Consider the following 16441-nt stretch of genomic DNA (forward strand, 5'->3'; position numbering starts at 1 on the left):
CCAACACCAAATTTCACCATTAAATCATGGCAGCTTCTACAGTAGCATTTATATGTGGCACTACAAATCACGTCCAAGTGTCATTTTCAAGATCGTTAAATGTTCTTTTTTAATCTAAACTTAATAAAACGTATAATTAGGCAGTCTGACAATATTTGACCTGGCTTATTTGCAGGAATCGTGTTTTAAGGAAACTGGTTGTATCATTACATGATCCAAAGCATCATTTTGCATCAGTATGGTCTGATATGTGTCACGGCAGACTCTCAATCATAAAATCTCTAAACGAATCGAAAGGAATTCTGTTCTCTAAATCCAGATACTTATTTCAAAAGAAATTTGTCATTTTGACACTACAGAGCATTTACCTGCCTTATTTTCTGTTTCAGGCTGTTATTACATTGCAATTATCTGATTTGTCACCTCCCAGATAAATGTAAAAATCTTATTAAAAATCTCAACTCAATCTCTAGTTTTAGGTAATACAGTCTTAGGATATAAAAAGCAGGCAATAGTACCATGTTTTTGTATCTCCTATCCAGAGTGCTATAGGGCTTTAACTTACCAGTTAAAACATGGAAAATAGAAAAGAGAGATGCAAATGGAAACTCTGTGTCAGCATTTTGTGTCTCAACATTCTGGTTCTCTTAACATAGCTGTATTTACATTTCTTCGAATTCACATTTTTCTAGTTGACTGGTACAATTGATGGCCTAAAGTATTGTTCTAATTTTCAGTACATTTTGTCCTTGACGTAGATGATACATAACGTCTTAATAATTGAAATAATTAAGAGGTTCAGTTTCCTTCCCTGCAGTCCTTGAAGGTGTGAGGAAGCGGACTCTCTGCTTCCTCAGGGAAAAGAAAACAAACCTTCTGTCATGCTAGAGCCAACCATCAGGCAGGGCAGGAAAGGACCAAAATTCAATCTGACCAAGTGGAACTTTTGATGTACTACGGAATTAAAAATCGGAATAGTTGGAATGAGATTTTAAGAAGAAGCAGAAATGTACACTCAAAGAATCCCTACTGAGTACTTGGTATGGAGAGTTGGAGGACGATCAGTATCTAATGATTTTAGAAAATCTATTCCTGTTGTCATTGGTCAATGTTCAGTCGCACATCTATGGTAACCAGTAGAGGTTATTTCCACACTGAAAAACAGAAAGAGAGAAGAGAGAAGATATTTTGGGTTTGGAGCCTCTTTAACTGTGGAAGTGACAGTGTGGACTTAACCTCTAATTGGTCCTTTGCTACCACACAGTGACGCAGGTTCCTCACTCAGATCTATGTTAACTGCTGGATTAAATACATGAAGTCTGAAGAAGGCCACTCGCCGTGTGAAAAATAATGATCCTGATACAGAAACACAAACTCACATTTACCTGTTAGTTTGCTTTCTTGTCATTTTAATTTTGACTCCCCACATTTTTTGATCCCCTCTCTTATCTTTATTACTAATGAAACCCTATTCATAATTAAGAAAAACAAACTCGATGGTGACATTTACAGCCTTTTCAATGGAAAGCCCGGCTCCAGACCTTTGTTTGCGGGTTGTGTGTTCGTTTGATAAAGCAAATCCCTCTCCAGTTCCACCTAAACAGCTGTGTTAATACTCAGGGATCAGGCTTGGTTAGCTGGCGAGTCAAACTTTGCTTCTTCGTCCATGTTGGGTGTCTGGTGTTGCTTCTCACAGGGGACTGCACTCAAGACAGTCTTGGGTTGTTGGACTGAGTGTTTGCACCACCTGAGTGGATGGGTGCTTTTGCTCTTGAAAGTCGGATGTGTCCCCAGATCCATTCTGCTTTGGGACTCCTCCTGTGCAGCTTTTCTTCTGCGCCAGCTGCTGTGTGCGCGCTGTGAGTTTTCCCAGTATGTGCGTGTACATCTACATGTATATGTTTGATTTGCAGAAGAAAAACCTGTCGCCCCCACTGCCGTTTTGCTAAGCCCGCCATCACTCGAGGAGTTAGCACACAACCATACCGCCACCCTGGTCTGTGTGGCCAGTGGCTTCTCTCCTAAAACGCACGAGTTCAGATGGTGGAAGAACAGTGAAAAAATGGTTGAAGGGATCACCAATATCCCTGCCACTGAGGACGAGAAGAAACTGTACAGTGCGAGCAGCCTCTTAACCATGCCGGAGAGTGAATGGAAAAGTTCTGCTGAATTTGCATGCGAATTTGTCCACAAGTCAGGAACTGCAGTGAGGAACACTACCTATACTCCACCTTGTAAGTCTTGAATTCTAACTTCCTTTTCTAGAGACACAGCTAAGATACTATTATATGCATGCATAACTCAATTTTGCACTAGTATCTTGACATAGATTTCAAGACACCATGTGAAATAAATGCAAGTAAAATAATGCTGTATTAACCACCAAATATGTGTAGCACTGCACACATGTTGCATGTTTCAGTATTCCAATATAAATATTAACTTGTGAATTTGTGAGGCACAGAACTGTAGAGATATGTTTTTTTTGTTTGTTTTGTTTTTCTCTGTTTTTCCCTACAGCGTGCCTATCGGAAGTCAAGATCACCATTGAGCCCCCAACAGCTGAGGAGCAGTTTGTGAAAAAGACCGCCACCCTCACTTGCAGAGCCATCGGCCTGGCATCTCACAGTGATGTTTCGATGACGTGGACCTCAGAGGGCAAACCGCTGGCTGCTGGGGCCCCTGAAATTAGAGATCAAGGAGGGATAATTGTGGCTGAGTCTAAACTGACTGCGGACCTGGAGAAATGGCGCACGGGCACAGAGTACAGATGCATCGTATCACACACTGATTCTTTTCCCACCCCGAGGACAGTAGTCTACAAAAGATCATTTGGTAAGTCACTGCAAAACTCAGTTAGGCTAAAACACAATGGCTTTAAGTCTATTAATTCAGCAGACTCATTAGGTAATGTGCATTTTGTGGGTCAAATAGCCATTTGTAAAAGCAAAACTAATTCCGCTAAGTTCAACAGCAGTTTTAATTGTGGCTGTCTTTCTCCAATGTGAACCTATTTGACAATTACTAGATTGGTGTCAAAGCTGAAAAAGTGTAACATATCTATTACAGGCACACAGCCACAGATATGAACATTGATAAGATCAAACACCATTCCCTTAATTATATATTGATTCAAATCATTTACTCCTTCACTTTTGTTGAACACGATCGTCACAGCAATTTGCATTTTAGACTGTCGAAATAAGGCCGTACATAGGTCAACAACTGCACATACGTCTAGGATTGCAAATGTACTGTAACTACAAAAATTGAAGCTATTTACACCATATTTTAATATACAGTACCATCAGACTCACAGTTCACAGTCTTTGTCTTTAATAGCATGTTTCAAGATGTAATCCCCACTGTACCTCTTCCCAAAGTATAATGGACTGAGGTCAGGGGATTGACAGGAATACGCCTGATTAACCGAAAACTAACCTTGATTTATATATGTGTTATCAGTGCTTGTTGTCTGCAGTCCCAGTTCCAGGTTCCTTTTGTACTGAAACACTCTTGTAATTCCAGCTCAGAAAGTAGTCCCGTCCGTCTTCCTTCTCACTTCGTCGTCCGTAGAAAACTTCGGCACAAAGGATGAGGTGACCCTGACCTGCTTTGTCAAAGACTTCTCCCCGAAGGACATCTACATCTCTTGGCTTGCTCAGGATAGCGTAGTTGACAAGACCCATTACACCGTCACCGATTTGATCCCCTCGCACGACGGGACCTATTCCGTCTACAGCAAATACACCATATCGTCCAGCGACTGGAACAGCGGCACGATGTACTCGTGCGCCGTCCACCACGAAACCGCCCCCCTCCCGGTCTCCGTCATTACCAGAACCACAGACAGTTCTACTGGTAAAGCAACTCTGGTCAATCTCACCCTCAACCTTCCCGACACCTGCCCAGCGAAAGCGTAACACGTCCCCCGTCCCAGTGTACCCAGTGTCATGTACTGTCTGCTGTTGTGCCTCTGTATTGTAACAGAATGTCACGTTGTCTTCTGTCTGTCTCTTTAACCGCTGTGTTTCAAACTTAAAAAGCAAAAACAAAACAAAATAAAAAATAAGAACGACTTCAGTTGTTAACTCTTCTTATGCAATTCCAAACACTTGAAGATGTATTTTTCTAGCGATTACAATGGGATTAGTATTTCTAATCTAATAGTCTAATTGCCACCACTGATCAGCACTTGGCTCATCGGTTGCTCTTACGCAGGGCTGAACTCACTCTAAAATCGAAAACAGCTTAGGGGGTTAGGGTTGCCTCATCCAGGTAATTTCATATTGTCTTTAATTTATGATTTATATGATCCAAAAAGTATACAAAGCACAGGCTTGCAGTTCATTGGTCAGCTTTGTTTTTTGTGTGTTTGTTGGTAACACTTAACATTGTCTGTGTTCTGTCCAGAGTTATCACACCACTTCAGTTTAAAATGGTACATTTAGATATTCCCTCTCAGCACAGATTACTAATCAAAATAAGACCCAGATCAACACCAACACTGTGTGACTGTGAGACAATTGTCTTAAAAGGTGGCCAGGGGTATAATAGAAATAATTGCTATTACCTAAATAGATTTGTTTACCACTCCATATTATCTAAGAGGTGAACAGTAAAACCACAAGCAAGGAAAGAGAAAACATTCTAGTTCTTCTAGCAGAAACCTTTAATTGGTGGCTCAGATATGGTCAAACATACATACACACATTAAACCATTTGGAAACATTAAATCGTAGGCTGCAAATATTCATAAAGGAAAGTAATCATCAATGCAGCAGATAAGAACAGATTGCAACTGCTAAGATACTAAGGGCATTCAAACACATGTGTACATGCAAGCATTACTGTTACTTAAAACACTGAGCCTCATCCAGGTTCATCCAAACCTCTGATCTTCCCCAGGAACACCAGAGATCATCAGACACTACATGTGTCTGCAGTGCACCAGTCCTGTTCTCAAACTAGATTCATTAGTCGATACATGGTCAAGGGAGGTGAAGGGCATCCTTCATGAGCCCACCCCTGGGAAATGTAAACCAAGCTGCAAATAAGCTGGGGCTATAGCATTAAAACAATAAAAGCATTGAAATGATTATCATGGTACGAGTCACAACACAAGTTCTAAAAAAAGTCTCAAAATATTTTTAAAGAAGTACTGTACATCCAAGGCATTTTGTGTCAGAAAAACACAAGCTAAGTTGATACCAGGGAATTCAAAGACCTCCCTGTCTTTAGCCATTGGACATTTACACATTCATTTAGTGTGAACAGAAGCCCAGCAATGTCATACTGGTGTACTGCCTTCCATGTTAACGTCATGTCTTGACCGTTGTGTCCACTGAGTGTCCAGACTGTTCTAAATGTTTTGATACTGCCAAAACGTAGGGCCTCCCAAAAGAAAGCATTCCAGTTTCTGACAAAACCAGTGAAGACTGTGAGGGAGTGACATGTAGCATCACACATTCAAGTTCCATTCACTACGGTTTATTCCCCCGTCAGCTTAAAAACTACACTTACAGAGGTGACCCTACCGCAGACCCTCAAGGTACCTTCGAACGGCACCCCTCTTAAAATAACGTTAGCATGGCACGTCACGGTATGAGTCGAAACAGAGTGATGCTTTCAGCCAGCTTCCCCCTCGGAAAGCACAGTCGGCACTCGGACTGACACGCAACAGACATGCGGCAATCTGTAACACAGACCAGGAGCAAGCGAAATGTGAAATCGGGAAGTGTATGCTGATCCCATACAAGTACATCAGAGCTGGGCATTTTCAGCTACAGGCACACTACTAGTGCTAAGAGAGACAACATCAATATGCTGGTCTGTAGGTCCATGCATACAGAACACCTCTACCTGCCAGTGCATGGCAGAATTCTGAGCTACTGTCTTACGTAGCTGGTGGGGATACCTTCAGCTATTAGCTATACTGTAGAACTAAATGTATTTTTATTTCAGTTACTGCTACTTACTTATTAAAATACTTCAATAAGAGCAAGCCAAGAGAAGTCCTTTGGTAGGAGGTTTTGATGAATGAGGTTTGGGTAGCTTCACCAACATTAGTATTAAAGCACCATCACAGGTTTTCTTTTTCCTTTAGATTAACTGTGAGCTAATTGACCACTTAAAAAAAAGAACTAAGATGTTTTCTTGAGATGACAGGGCAAATGAGATGTATTAGCCAGTAGGGAATTTACAAGTGTGCTTCAATAGTTAAATAACCTCAGTTATTGTGTTTCCTGTAACCATAATGTTCAAGGAAGCCAATGGGGTTGAGCCTGGTTTTAGCTCCAGAAGTGCTGCATTGGGCTTCCTACAGTTTTCAATTGTCTTAGGAAGAGACAACAGGGAGGGGACAGAGGGTCAGTCAACACAGTGATCTCCTATAAAGTGTATAATGAGTTATAGATGGGATTGTACCATAGTGAAGCTGGCTGAAAGCAGCTCGCAGCACCACAGACAGGTCAGAGAACAGCTCAGCAACATCCAGGGCTCCCAGTTCATGAGAGGGATGGGCTGTAGGCTAAACTTGAGAAGATGAAGGAAATGTGTTGATTGTCAATAACAATGAGGCTTCAACAAAGTGGCAGTTGACAAGGTAGTGTGCTAAGTGCTTCCACAGCTTACACATGACAGAAATCTGCAATGTTGTTGCATCTGACATTACATGTGGAGGAAACAACACCCCAAAATGTGAGCTGTCACAATCTGTAATCAAGCAACTGCATTTTCTGCATATGTAACAACGTTGTACTAACACCTTTTCTGTTATTTATAAAGTGAACATGACACTGACACAGATGAGACAGACAGAGAAAGAATGTGGGAGTTTCTTTTTCCTATAATCAAATGTTTTGTTCTTCAATGCAGACTTATACAATATCCAGACCTATATCGATTACGAGGGTGAAGTGGAGGAAAGTGACCATCTGTGGAAAACAGTGTCGGCTTTCCTGTCCCTCTTCCTCATCACCTTGTTCTACAGCATTGTGGCCACCATCACCAAGGTAAGTATCAGTACACATGAAATCTTTTCAGTGGGCAGCAATTCACAATGTCATTGTCATTATCTTACCAAAAAGAGCTCTCCTGCACTTGGAAGACTCCGAACAAAGGGGAGTAGTTTACTAATCACTACATGAAGTAGTTGATGAAGACAGTCTACTTGCCCTGGAATGCTTTACAGTATTTGTGTCTTTAATTAAGACACAGTGTCTTAGAATTAGGTCTGGTCATTTGGATCACCCAACAAAGAGTTCACTAATCTCAAAAATGTTCTGGTCTTCAGTGTTTCTAACCAGATTATATTAAGAGAGACAGCATACTGTAGCTGCCCAACAGAGACTGTCCCTGAACATTATAGACTGACACTAAATATGAACAGAGGGATTTTCTGCTCACATTGTCAAAATCCGTCATGTCATGCCTTGTACAGGGTATGTGTCTTTTCTGAGATCTAGAGTATAAAAAATATATGCCTATAAACAAATAGATATGCAAGCTTTCCAGATTTATTCCCCTAATTGCTGCTGCCTGGTAAAGTCGGTGGGGTAGGATGATTGAGGTGGTCACAAGGACAATCAGCTCCAGTTTTGCAAGTCTTTCTTACAAATCTCCTAGTCCTGTGAAGGAGCAATTGATTGACAATTACTTGACCAGCTTCAGTCTGATTTTTTTTTCTAATTTTCAGGTGAAGTGAAATCCTGCAAGGGCTGAAGATGAGCTGGAAGATGAGCTTAAAAACCTTACACAGACCTGTAGCAAACTCATTTGTGTGGATTTTCGAATAGCGATCAAGTATGTTAGAAAGGCTGGGTGGGGCTCCACTCACTTGTAGTTTTTGTCTGCGTTGACTATTCTGCACGCAATGCCGTTTTGCCTGCTTGTAGGGCTGAAGTGAACTAATCATCCCCGTCTTGTGAACCTTACCCTGTGCTGTTAAAATCACCTAATCTTGTAAATATTTGGTTGTTTAATTTCAAATAAAAAAATGAGAACTTAACAATGCAGTCTCCTGATTTTATGCTTTGCTACGGTGTTGTTCTAAACATAATCGCTTTCGCCTCAGCATAATCGTCTCGTGGAACAAAGAACAAAGTCAGAGAATCCCACGGTCTTGGATTTTCACACACAATTTGCGCAACTTCTCCTCCAAGGCCTAGCGTATGGGTGGCCAAGCCTGTTCCCTGAGTATCGCGCTGTTTCTCGGGTCTGCTGAATATGCTTTAAACCTGAATCTGGCTCTGTATGTGGTGAACAGAGTAACTGAGAGGGATGAATATTTGAGAATGCTGGTTCTTTTTTTAGGATAAGGGCTACTGAAGGCCGTGTGAGAATTGATCAATTGTTTTTGTGTTGTCCAAACTGAAAAAACAAAACAAAACAAAACACAAAATAAGATAAGGCTGGTTTCCATTAATCCAAAGGCATTACGGAATCAGATGAGGCTTCCATCTCTGTCAGAAATTGTGTCCATTTAAAAGTGCTGCTTTATTTGTAGGAAACCTCAGGAATGCAAGGCGGTATTCCCAGCACAAAAACAATTGATTTAGTCTCTTGCCTGTCCTGCACAATAAAGGCCTAAAAGTAAACCACTGGAAAATACTGCTTTTAAAAAGTGGGGATCTACCTCATCTCAGTCTCACGTGAGGCTTGTGTTGTAATGAAAAACATTGAGCAAGGACTTTGGGGAAGAGGTAATCCTGTCATGCGTATGCCATACCAATTTGTGATGACTGTATGATGCAAAACTGTAAGCCTGTGTTTCCTTCTGTTCAGTTTTATTTACAATGGACATTGTCACAAAGCAGCTTTACAGATTTCTAGGCTTGAACCCCCAGTGAGCAAGCCTAAGGTGACAGTGGCAAGGAAAAAATCCCTCAGATTATCGTAAGTAGAAACCTTGAGAGGAACCAAGGCTCAAAAGGGGGAATCTATCCTCCTCTTGCCAGCACCGGGTTAAATTAAAATGTACAGATATGAAATTTGTCTATATTGTATAACATGGTGTGAACAGCAGACTAGTATTTTTAGCTCAGTCAGGTATGGTGATGTCCAACAGTGTCCAGAATGTTCAGTTAGTTTCCCTCAGTTGTGATTTTCACTGGGAAGTTGAGTTCGGGGGTGGGGGCAGGAAAGAGTACACCAGGGTCGGTCAGTCCGGTGGCCTTGCAGAGTCGAGTCTGGCAGGTGCTCAAATGAGCAGGACTGCAATATCGGCTTTAGCAGAGGTAGGTGAAGAAGGGCTGTCTAGAGAATTGGCTGTTGATTTTATGACCGGTAGAAGGAGCTGGATTCTGGACCTGGGCCTCCAAACAGGATGGATGTCCTCAGAAGGGATGGATAGAAAAGAGATAAAGTATTAGTGGATGACAGATAGAAAAGAGATAAAGTATTAGTGAATGACAATGAAAGCAGAACTTGGTAGGTTGTATGGCCTGCTTCTTCTAAGTATTTATTTGTAGGCTTGAATAAACAAATATGTTTTTAGCCTAGATTTGAATACTGAGAGTGTGTATGAATCCCGTACATCTGGTGGAATGCTGAAGAAAATGCTTTATTGCTGTCAGGGTTCCTGAAAGAGGTGAGTAGTTGGACCTCTGTGCGAAGCCACGAGGACGGTAGTACGAGCAAAAGTAAATCCAAGATTCCAAATCCAAGTCGTTAGACAGAGGGAGGTCAAAAGTAGGAGAACCAGGTCGAGTAATCAAGGAGTCAGGTCCAGAATATTTGAGCGCAAAAGAGAAAGCTGTGGAAGACTTCTCAATAGTGAGCGTAGGTAAGCCGGTGAAGAGAGAGAGACGTGGTTGGATAATTAGTTCCTGGATGAGCGTGTGTGGAGTTTAGTATGCGTGGGAATGCTAGGGCACTTATGGGAGAAGGTACGAGTCGTGACAGTTGCCAGCTGTGACTTTTTAAATTCTTCTCCGTCCGTCATCAAAGAAGCCTTTCTGGTCTTCGCATTTCAAGTTTCGCCAAGGCTCGGTGCGAGCGCTCGAGTCGAACAATTAAAAAATGACAGGGAACCAGGGTAGGGCCTTGCTGATGGGTGTGCTTGCTTTCACAGTGCTGAAACACTCTTTTCAGCTCTTTCCAGCATTGGCCAACCCAAAGGGACATGCACAGAGCTCGACTGCTCCCTTTCTTGTTCAAACTTATTGAACAGACACTATATTACTAAAGCGACAATGGTAATCTGAAAGACTGAACTCTATTGAGTCAAAAAGTGTCACAACAGATGAAAGATGTGACCAAGCATAAAGGATAAGACCTTAGCATAAGAATGTATAGATTAAGAGAATATTAATAGTATCGATAACCTGGTAGTAAGAGACCGTCACTAAAAACTAATTCCATAAGTGTTAACAGACTGACAGATATCTGTCAGTTATGAATGCTTTAGTAGATCCTCCTGTCACAGCTAATGTTACTTCTATCAGTAAGACATTGGTAAAAATAAGACAACAGATGATCGTTCTTTATGGAAAAAAATAGTTTTTGTTTACACCAGTAAACTTTGATTCACCAGATGACAATGAATGCCGTTCTTTTCCATAATGTACAGGGCTTCTAAAATTGGTTTTGAGTTTCTGTCCAACTCCAGAAACTTAGATAAATACCTGTACTGGGACCTTGCTGAGCTACAGGAGATATGATGTCCAGAATGATGATCATGTTCCTCATCATCAGACACATTTAGAATCCATTCCAGTCAGTTGAATTCAAGAGTGAATATTGTGTTGGGAGCATGTAAGAGACATTAACAGCTTTCAAAGCTCCAGTGCAAAACTCACCTTTCTTCTCTTTCTGAAGAGACATCATTCAGAATCCTGACATTAAAGTGAAAAATACTTTACAGAGGTTCCCCATTTACAGTCCTTAATAGGGGACTGTAAGACATGAACGCTAAGTGAATCACAATTAAACAGGGAATTTTTTTAGAGGACATGACGGAAATAGGGATTGATAGGGACCAGGGTACATAAATATTCTCCGTAGGATGTCAAGTGTTATATTTCTCCATAGGAACCAGTGTATTTCAATAGTGGCGTACATTCATGTTTAGTGTATAGAAACTGTCTGATTCCTGTAATGAACCACATATCTGAGCTCTTCAATGTAATTTAATTTTTTAAAACCCTTTACAATCAGTTAGAATTTGAAAACAACCAGTCAATGAAAGAGAGAGCTTGTGAGCAAGAGAGTTAGATGGTGGGAGATGCTGGATGCTGGCGATATAGTATACTGTCACGATTATAGTCCCCCCTCCTTAAGGGTGCTCCAGCCCTTTCACTTTAGACTTAATTCTGTGCACCTGATCCCTTTTCCCAGCCCACCTTAAAAGCCAGGCGCTGACGCTCATCCAGGCTCTGCATCTGGTTTCCGCACCGTGCGAGTCCGGGACCTGGAAGCGCCTGGTCCCGTTAAGGTTTTAATCTCTGTTCCCGTTCCCTGTCTGCCGGTTCATGGTTTTAATTCCTAGTTTGGATGGATCACCTGGCTATGGACTTATTCTTGTGTTTTTTGGATTCCCTCTATGGATTACTTTTGGATTGTTTGCCTCGGCCACACCTCCCCCGTGCACCAGCGCACTTTGGACACGCCCCCCTGTTTTCAGCCCCGTATCCCTGCATGACCTTTTCCAAGTGTTTCCCACTTCTTCGGATTTTGTCGTCCGCATAGGGTCCGGAAAGAACTGTTCGTTACATATTGTAACGCTTACGGCCGACAAGCAGTGTGTGTAAGAGCCGGCGTACCAGAGCGGGTGACGTCACCGCCCTTCCCTGTGATAGCAGGACTACAGCTACTGGGCTGGGGAGAGATCTCTCTTTAGCTCACGGGGCTAGGTCGCTGCAGAGAGACGCGGAAGTCCCGGGTTCGAGCCACCTATACTTTGGGCCGACCAGATGCGGCAAGGGCGCCCGCCTGAGCCCCCGTTGCGTTACAATATACACCATCTTACTGCACACAGAGATAAAAGCGATATACAGCAACATACTGTCATGTACGGCCTAATACAATATAAAGTTACATTAAATCCTGTACATATGATAAATAGGACATATGATACAGCGTAGAGAAACATTACTCATATTTTATTAACTTATCTAGCAAAGAAGTCTCCTTGCATTTCTCTGACCATCATAAGGGCATTTAGCGTTCAGAGCACACACAGTAAAGTTGGGGCACAGGAAAAATGTAAAAATATTTTATATTTAATCCCAAACAATTGTTCAATTATTTTACTAGGAATTTGCTATTGTTAAGCTCTGGACATAAAAAAAAACTCTTAAAAGAGATTAAGAAAGGTTCTTAGTGTTGAACATCACAGTATTTGGACATAAAGCGAGGGCATTTTCACATCCACGATCACAGAAAGTCAATGATGGTAAAAGTGAAGAGATGTGGGGACCCCCTGTACTATGTGCCTTCATTTTGATGGACTTCCGTACATTTGCAAACACTTTCAACAGTTTTGAAAAGAATTAAATAAAACATGTTTATTTCTTCTAAAATGGATGGCAACAAAAACATGTGTTGACCACAAAGTCTGTTTAAAACTGGTGTGGGTATTAACTTGGGTTTTACAAGTGGTAGGTTGTCCAATTGCTTTTGATGCCAAAGTATTGAAAAATACACTATAACTTTCATAATCCCCCCCATAGGGTGGGGTGGTAATTTGTTTCACGACTGTAATAGTACACATCTAAAGGTAAAGATGTTATTAATAGCACATACTAGAACACTGCTGAACAGCCTGCAAACACACTTGAATAAGGCATGATTGTTTGACAGCGTCTCATTCTCCAAACGTCACTTCACTGTGCAAAGAACTGACAAAGAATGGCCATTTTCGTTTACGGAGTCTATAGTCAAGAGTACTAAAGAAAACGTGTTCTATTCTTAACAAACCCGTGCATGAATGTGTGTGAGGGAATCATTTTATAACTGTAATATAATGAACATTTAAAGACTTGCATTTAATGAACTTGCCATTAACAGCATGCACTATTATTTTAATAGAGTGTACTTGAACAGAGCTAGAGAACCAGTAATCTGTGAGATGCAGATAGACAACTTGTCTAAATCTCAAATGGATATAGAATAAGAAATACTACTAATGTTGTTTCACTGATTTACTATAATGCTTCACTAGGCTACAAAAAGGGCCATTCATTCATGCCCCAAAACGCCACCCAAGTTGAAATTTAGAGGTCTCTTGATTTTATTAAACCAAACGATTCTTAAAATATTTACTCATCTGGATGTCACATACTGTTTGCAATCTCAATTCCAGCGGGACTGCGTCCTGCCTCTGGCTTTCAAATTATTGGAGCCTAGTTAAAGAGAAATCTAAAATTATTCTCGATCTAAAAAAAAATCTCAGTAGTGAAGGAGACAATGACATTTTATTAATCATTAATTTTATTAATCATTAACAGTGCAACACAAAGGAAATGCCAGCAGGGGAACTCTTATGAAATATTCAAATACTCGACGTGCATGAGGAGATCCAGCTGGCAGTTCCCTTGGTTGGGCTCCAAGGGGACGCCAGGTGCGGTGCCAGAGGAGTTTCACTCCGTTACCAGACCAGCACATTACCGAGACCTGAAACCGGGCGTTATCTCACACTTCCGGCCGCTGCGCCGCCTGCCAGTTGAAGCCCGTGAGCTATCGTTTGATCAGGTTCCTCTCCTGTCACTCTTCACTGCCCGCACGGCTGCCGGAATAAGATCGGGGCGGCCCCTCCGAGCAGCTCGAAAACAGTCACTTGCAAATGAGCTCGATTTCCATTGTCAGTAACCGAGAGAGATTCAACGTTATTTTATTTTTTGAAGTTTGGATTCCGTTTAATGTCATCGGATGGACCGAATCTAAAGCGCACAGGCTATTATTGATTGATGCAGCGAAAACGCCAAATTCTACCTAATCAAAATTGTAATTAACATACCGATTATTCTGGTTGAGCAAATTCTATTTTTTCATATCGATATTGGGCGAAATCTGCAGAAATCCTACAATCACTTCAAAAAACCTCAAAAACAGTAAGGCACTTGTAGTAAAAAACCGTTCCTGCGGCGTTATTTTAGTTTCCAAGCACATGTGGTTTTCTTACTTAAATCTAGTGACTTAAAGAGCATGCCACTGTAAAATACTTTTCCTCATTCAAGGGTCCCACTTGATGAAAGCTATTAAATCACATATATTTAAATCCGTCTTTGAAAACATTTACAGTGCTTTGCAAAGATTTTCACCCGCCTTGGACTTTTTCACGTTTTACTGTGTTACAGCATGGAACGGTGATGTATTTAACAGAATTTTTGCCACTCATCAACACGAAGTACTCTATAATGTCAAAAGTGAAAAAGCCAGACATTTTACTAAATTATTTAAAAATAGAGAGAAGATCAAATGGTCCGCAGTACACATGCACGTGTAATTAATTCCGGCAAATCCCGAAACTTATTTTTTAAACTACACTAATGCAAGAATGAGAAGCAAACAAAAACTACTGAGATACAATTTAGTGTAGACCATGTTTTTAAATCGAGTGATTTTCACTTTAGTGTAAATCATCGTGTACATTTGAGTGATGTACAGTACACATCTGTACATGAGGAAACAAAAGAGCTCAAATCCTAAAAGTAAGTCAGACTCTCCACAGTCCGTTTTTGAAAACTGAAAAGGTTCGTTTAAAACTTAAGTTTTTTTGCTGCATTGTTGGCAGTTGAATTAGGGAGCTGCATCAGCATGCGTTGCAAGGGAACAAGTAAAGGTTTATTCCTTCTTGTTAAACACAGACACGTAGAAGGCTCCGCAGCTGAAACTTTGCGTTTCTTTTCAGCCTGGAATAAATCTTTACTTGTTTCTTAGTTGGCAGTTGTTCCATTGATTGAGTTCAGTTGGAAAGACATACTGCAGGTTTGGATGCTATAGTGAGCATGGTTTAGCAATATTAGTGTGCTTCAAATATTGATTGAACCTGTAACTTGTTTCTGTCAATTTATTCTATAACATTTTGTTTTTCATTTTAACAGTTCTTTTTTTTTCTATTTTAAACAAACAATTTTTAATTATTATATCATTTCCATCTGTATATAGCACTGATGGGTGGACTGAACGTACAGTTTCACTTCCCTATAGCGGCATTTGAATATAGGGAAATAGGACAAATGTGTATATGTGTGTTTTAAAACACTGTTTTATAAATACAAATCTACAGCACACCAAAAGTTGTTATCTTTCTTGAAGAAAGTAAGACTTATTACCACTATTACGTTTTCTGTTTACATTTATGTAGTATTGCACAATATTAAAATACTCCATTTGTGATCATCTTAAACTGTAATTTGTGAATAAACTGCTTTATTTTTAATTTGACCTTTTCACTGCCACACATCTTTAAAATAACATTTTTAAGGACCTATCGGTAAAAGAGACCAATGAAACAGACGTCATGCCTTCTTCTAAACACCCAAAGCTGCTTTTTACCCGTGGGCTACCAACAGGAGGTGCCCCAGTCAAGAGCACTGTTGTCCACAAACACTCAAGCAGGATCTGGGTCTTCTCGGACTGTCTGCAAACGACTTATATTCACAAGAATACAGGACTGGGACAGGATCAGCAATCCACACATACTGTAACAGGGGCACAGATCTATAATCTAAAGGGCAAATAAACTGAAAATAATATGCAATGAATTGCAACTGTTTGCAAAAAAGCTCAGCAACTCTTTGAATGTTAGCTGAAGCTGTCTGACTTCCGTCAAAAATGAGCAGCAGAGCTGCAGTCAATATTTTCCTGAGAAATACTTTTACACTTTTCCTGTCATGGAAAGCATATTGCTGCACTGTCCAAGACAAACTTACAGACCCCCAGACTTGTCTCACTGAGCACGTTTTATTGCACCAGATTAAGTCTGGTGGCTGCTGGCTGTGTTGCATTTCTTCTCTATTGAATTCTGTTGAAAGTCTGAGAAGCTTCACCTAGTTTATGCCTTAGTTTTTCAAACTTTTATTTTTACCATTTAGTCTTCGCACTGTTTTATTCTATGCTGTTATTTAACTATGCTAAAGATACACTGGAAAAACTTGTAACAACTCTCCTTAAAAACACTGATACGCATTTCTGTGCACTTGCTTGTTCAAGCTGGAATTTCTGCAAACTTTATGTAAAGGTAGTTTATTTTGTGTCTAAAGAGGAAAAAAAGCCTGAAATACAGATTATATTATATAGATTTTATCTTCTGTGCAGAGACTACAAAACCTCTCTCATATCTTACGATTTCCCAATCACTTGACAGCGTTTAGTAATTCAGAATCAGTCCCATGCTGACACCAAGTGGCAGTCTTCTAGAACTGCACTTACTGCAGGCACTGCAGTCAAAAAAGGCCTTGGACTGGGGTATATACTGTAGCATGTACCTGCCAGGACA

The 16441-nt window shown here is 40.7% G+C and overlaps 1 gene segment (V, D, J or C); it reads left to right on the top strand.

Annotated features, from left to right (window-relative positions):
* The window catches only part of LOC148659960 (immunoglobulin mu heavy chain-like), a 113591-nt gene extending 109513 nt beyond the window's left edge, over positions 1–4078 (top strand). The window contains 3 exon segments of the C gene segment in view: positions 1914–2234; positions 2521–2835; positions 3529–4078. Coding sequence covers positions 1914–2234; positions 2521–2835; positions 3529–3923 — 1031 coding nt within the window.
* Positions 4079–16441: the final 12363 nt, after the last annotated feature.

The sequence above is a fragment of the Lepisosteus platostomus genome, chromosome 6, assembly GCF_059453375.1.
Source record: "Lepisosteus platostomus isolate fLepPlt1 chromosome 6, fLepPlt1.hap1, whole genome shotgun sequence".
Taxonomy (NCBI): domain Eukaryota; kingdom Metazoa; phylum Chordata; class Actinopteri; order Semionotiformes; family Lepisosteidae; genus Lepisosteus; species Lepisosteus platostomus.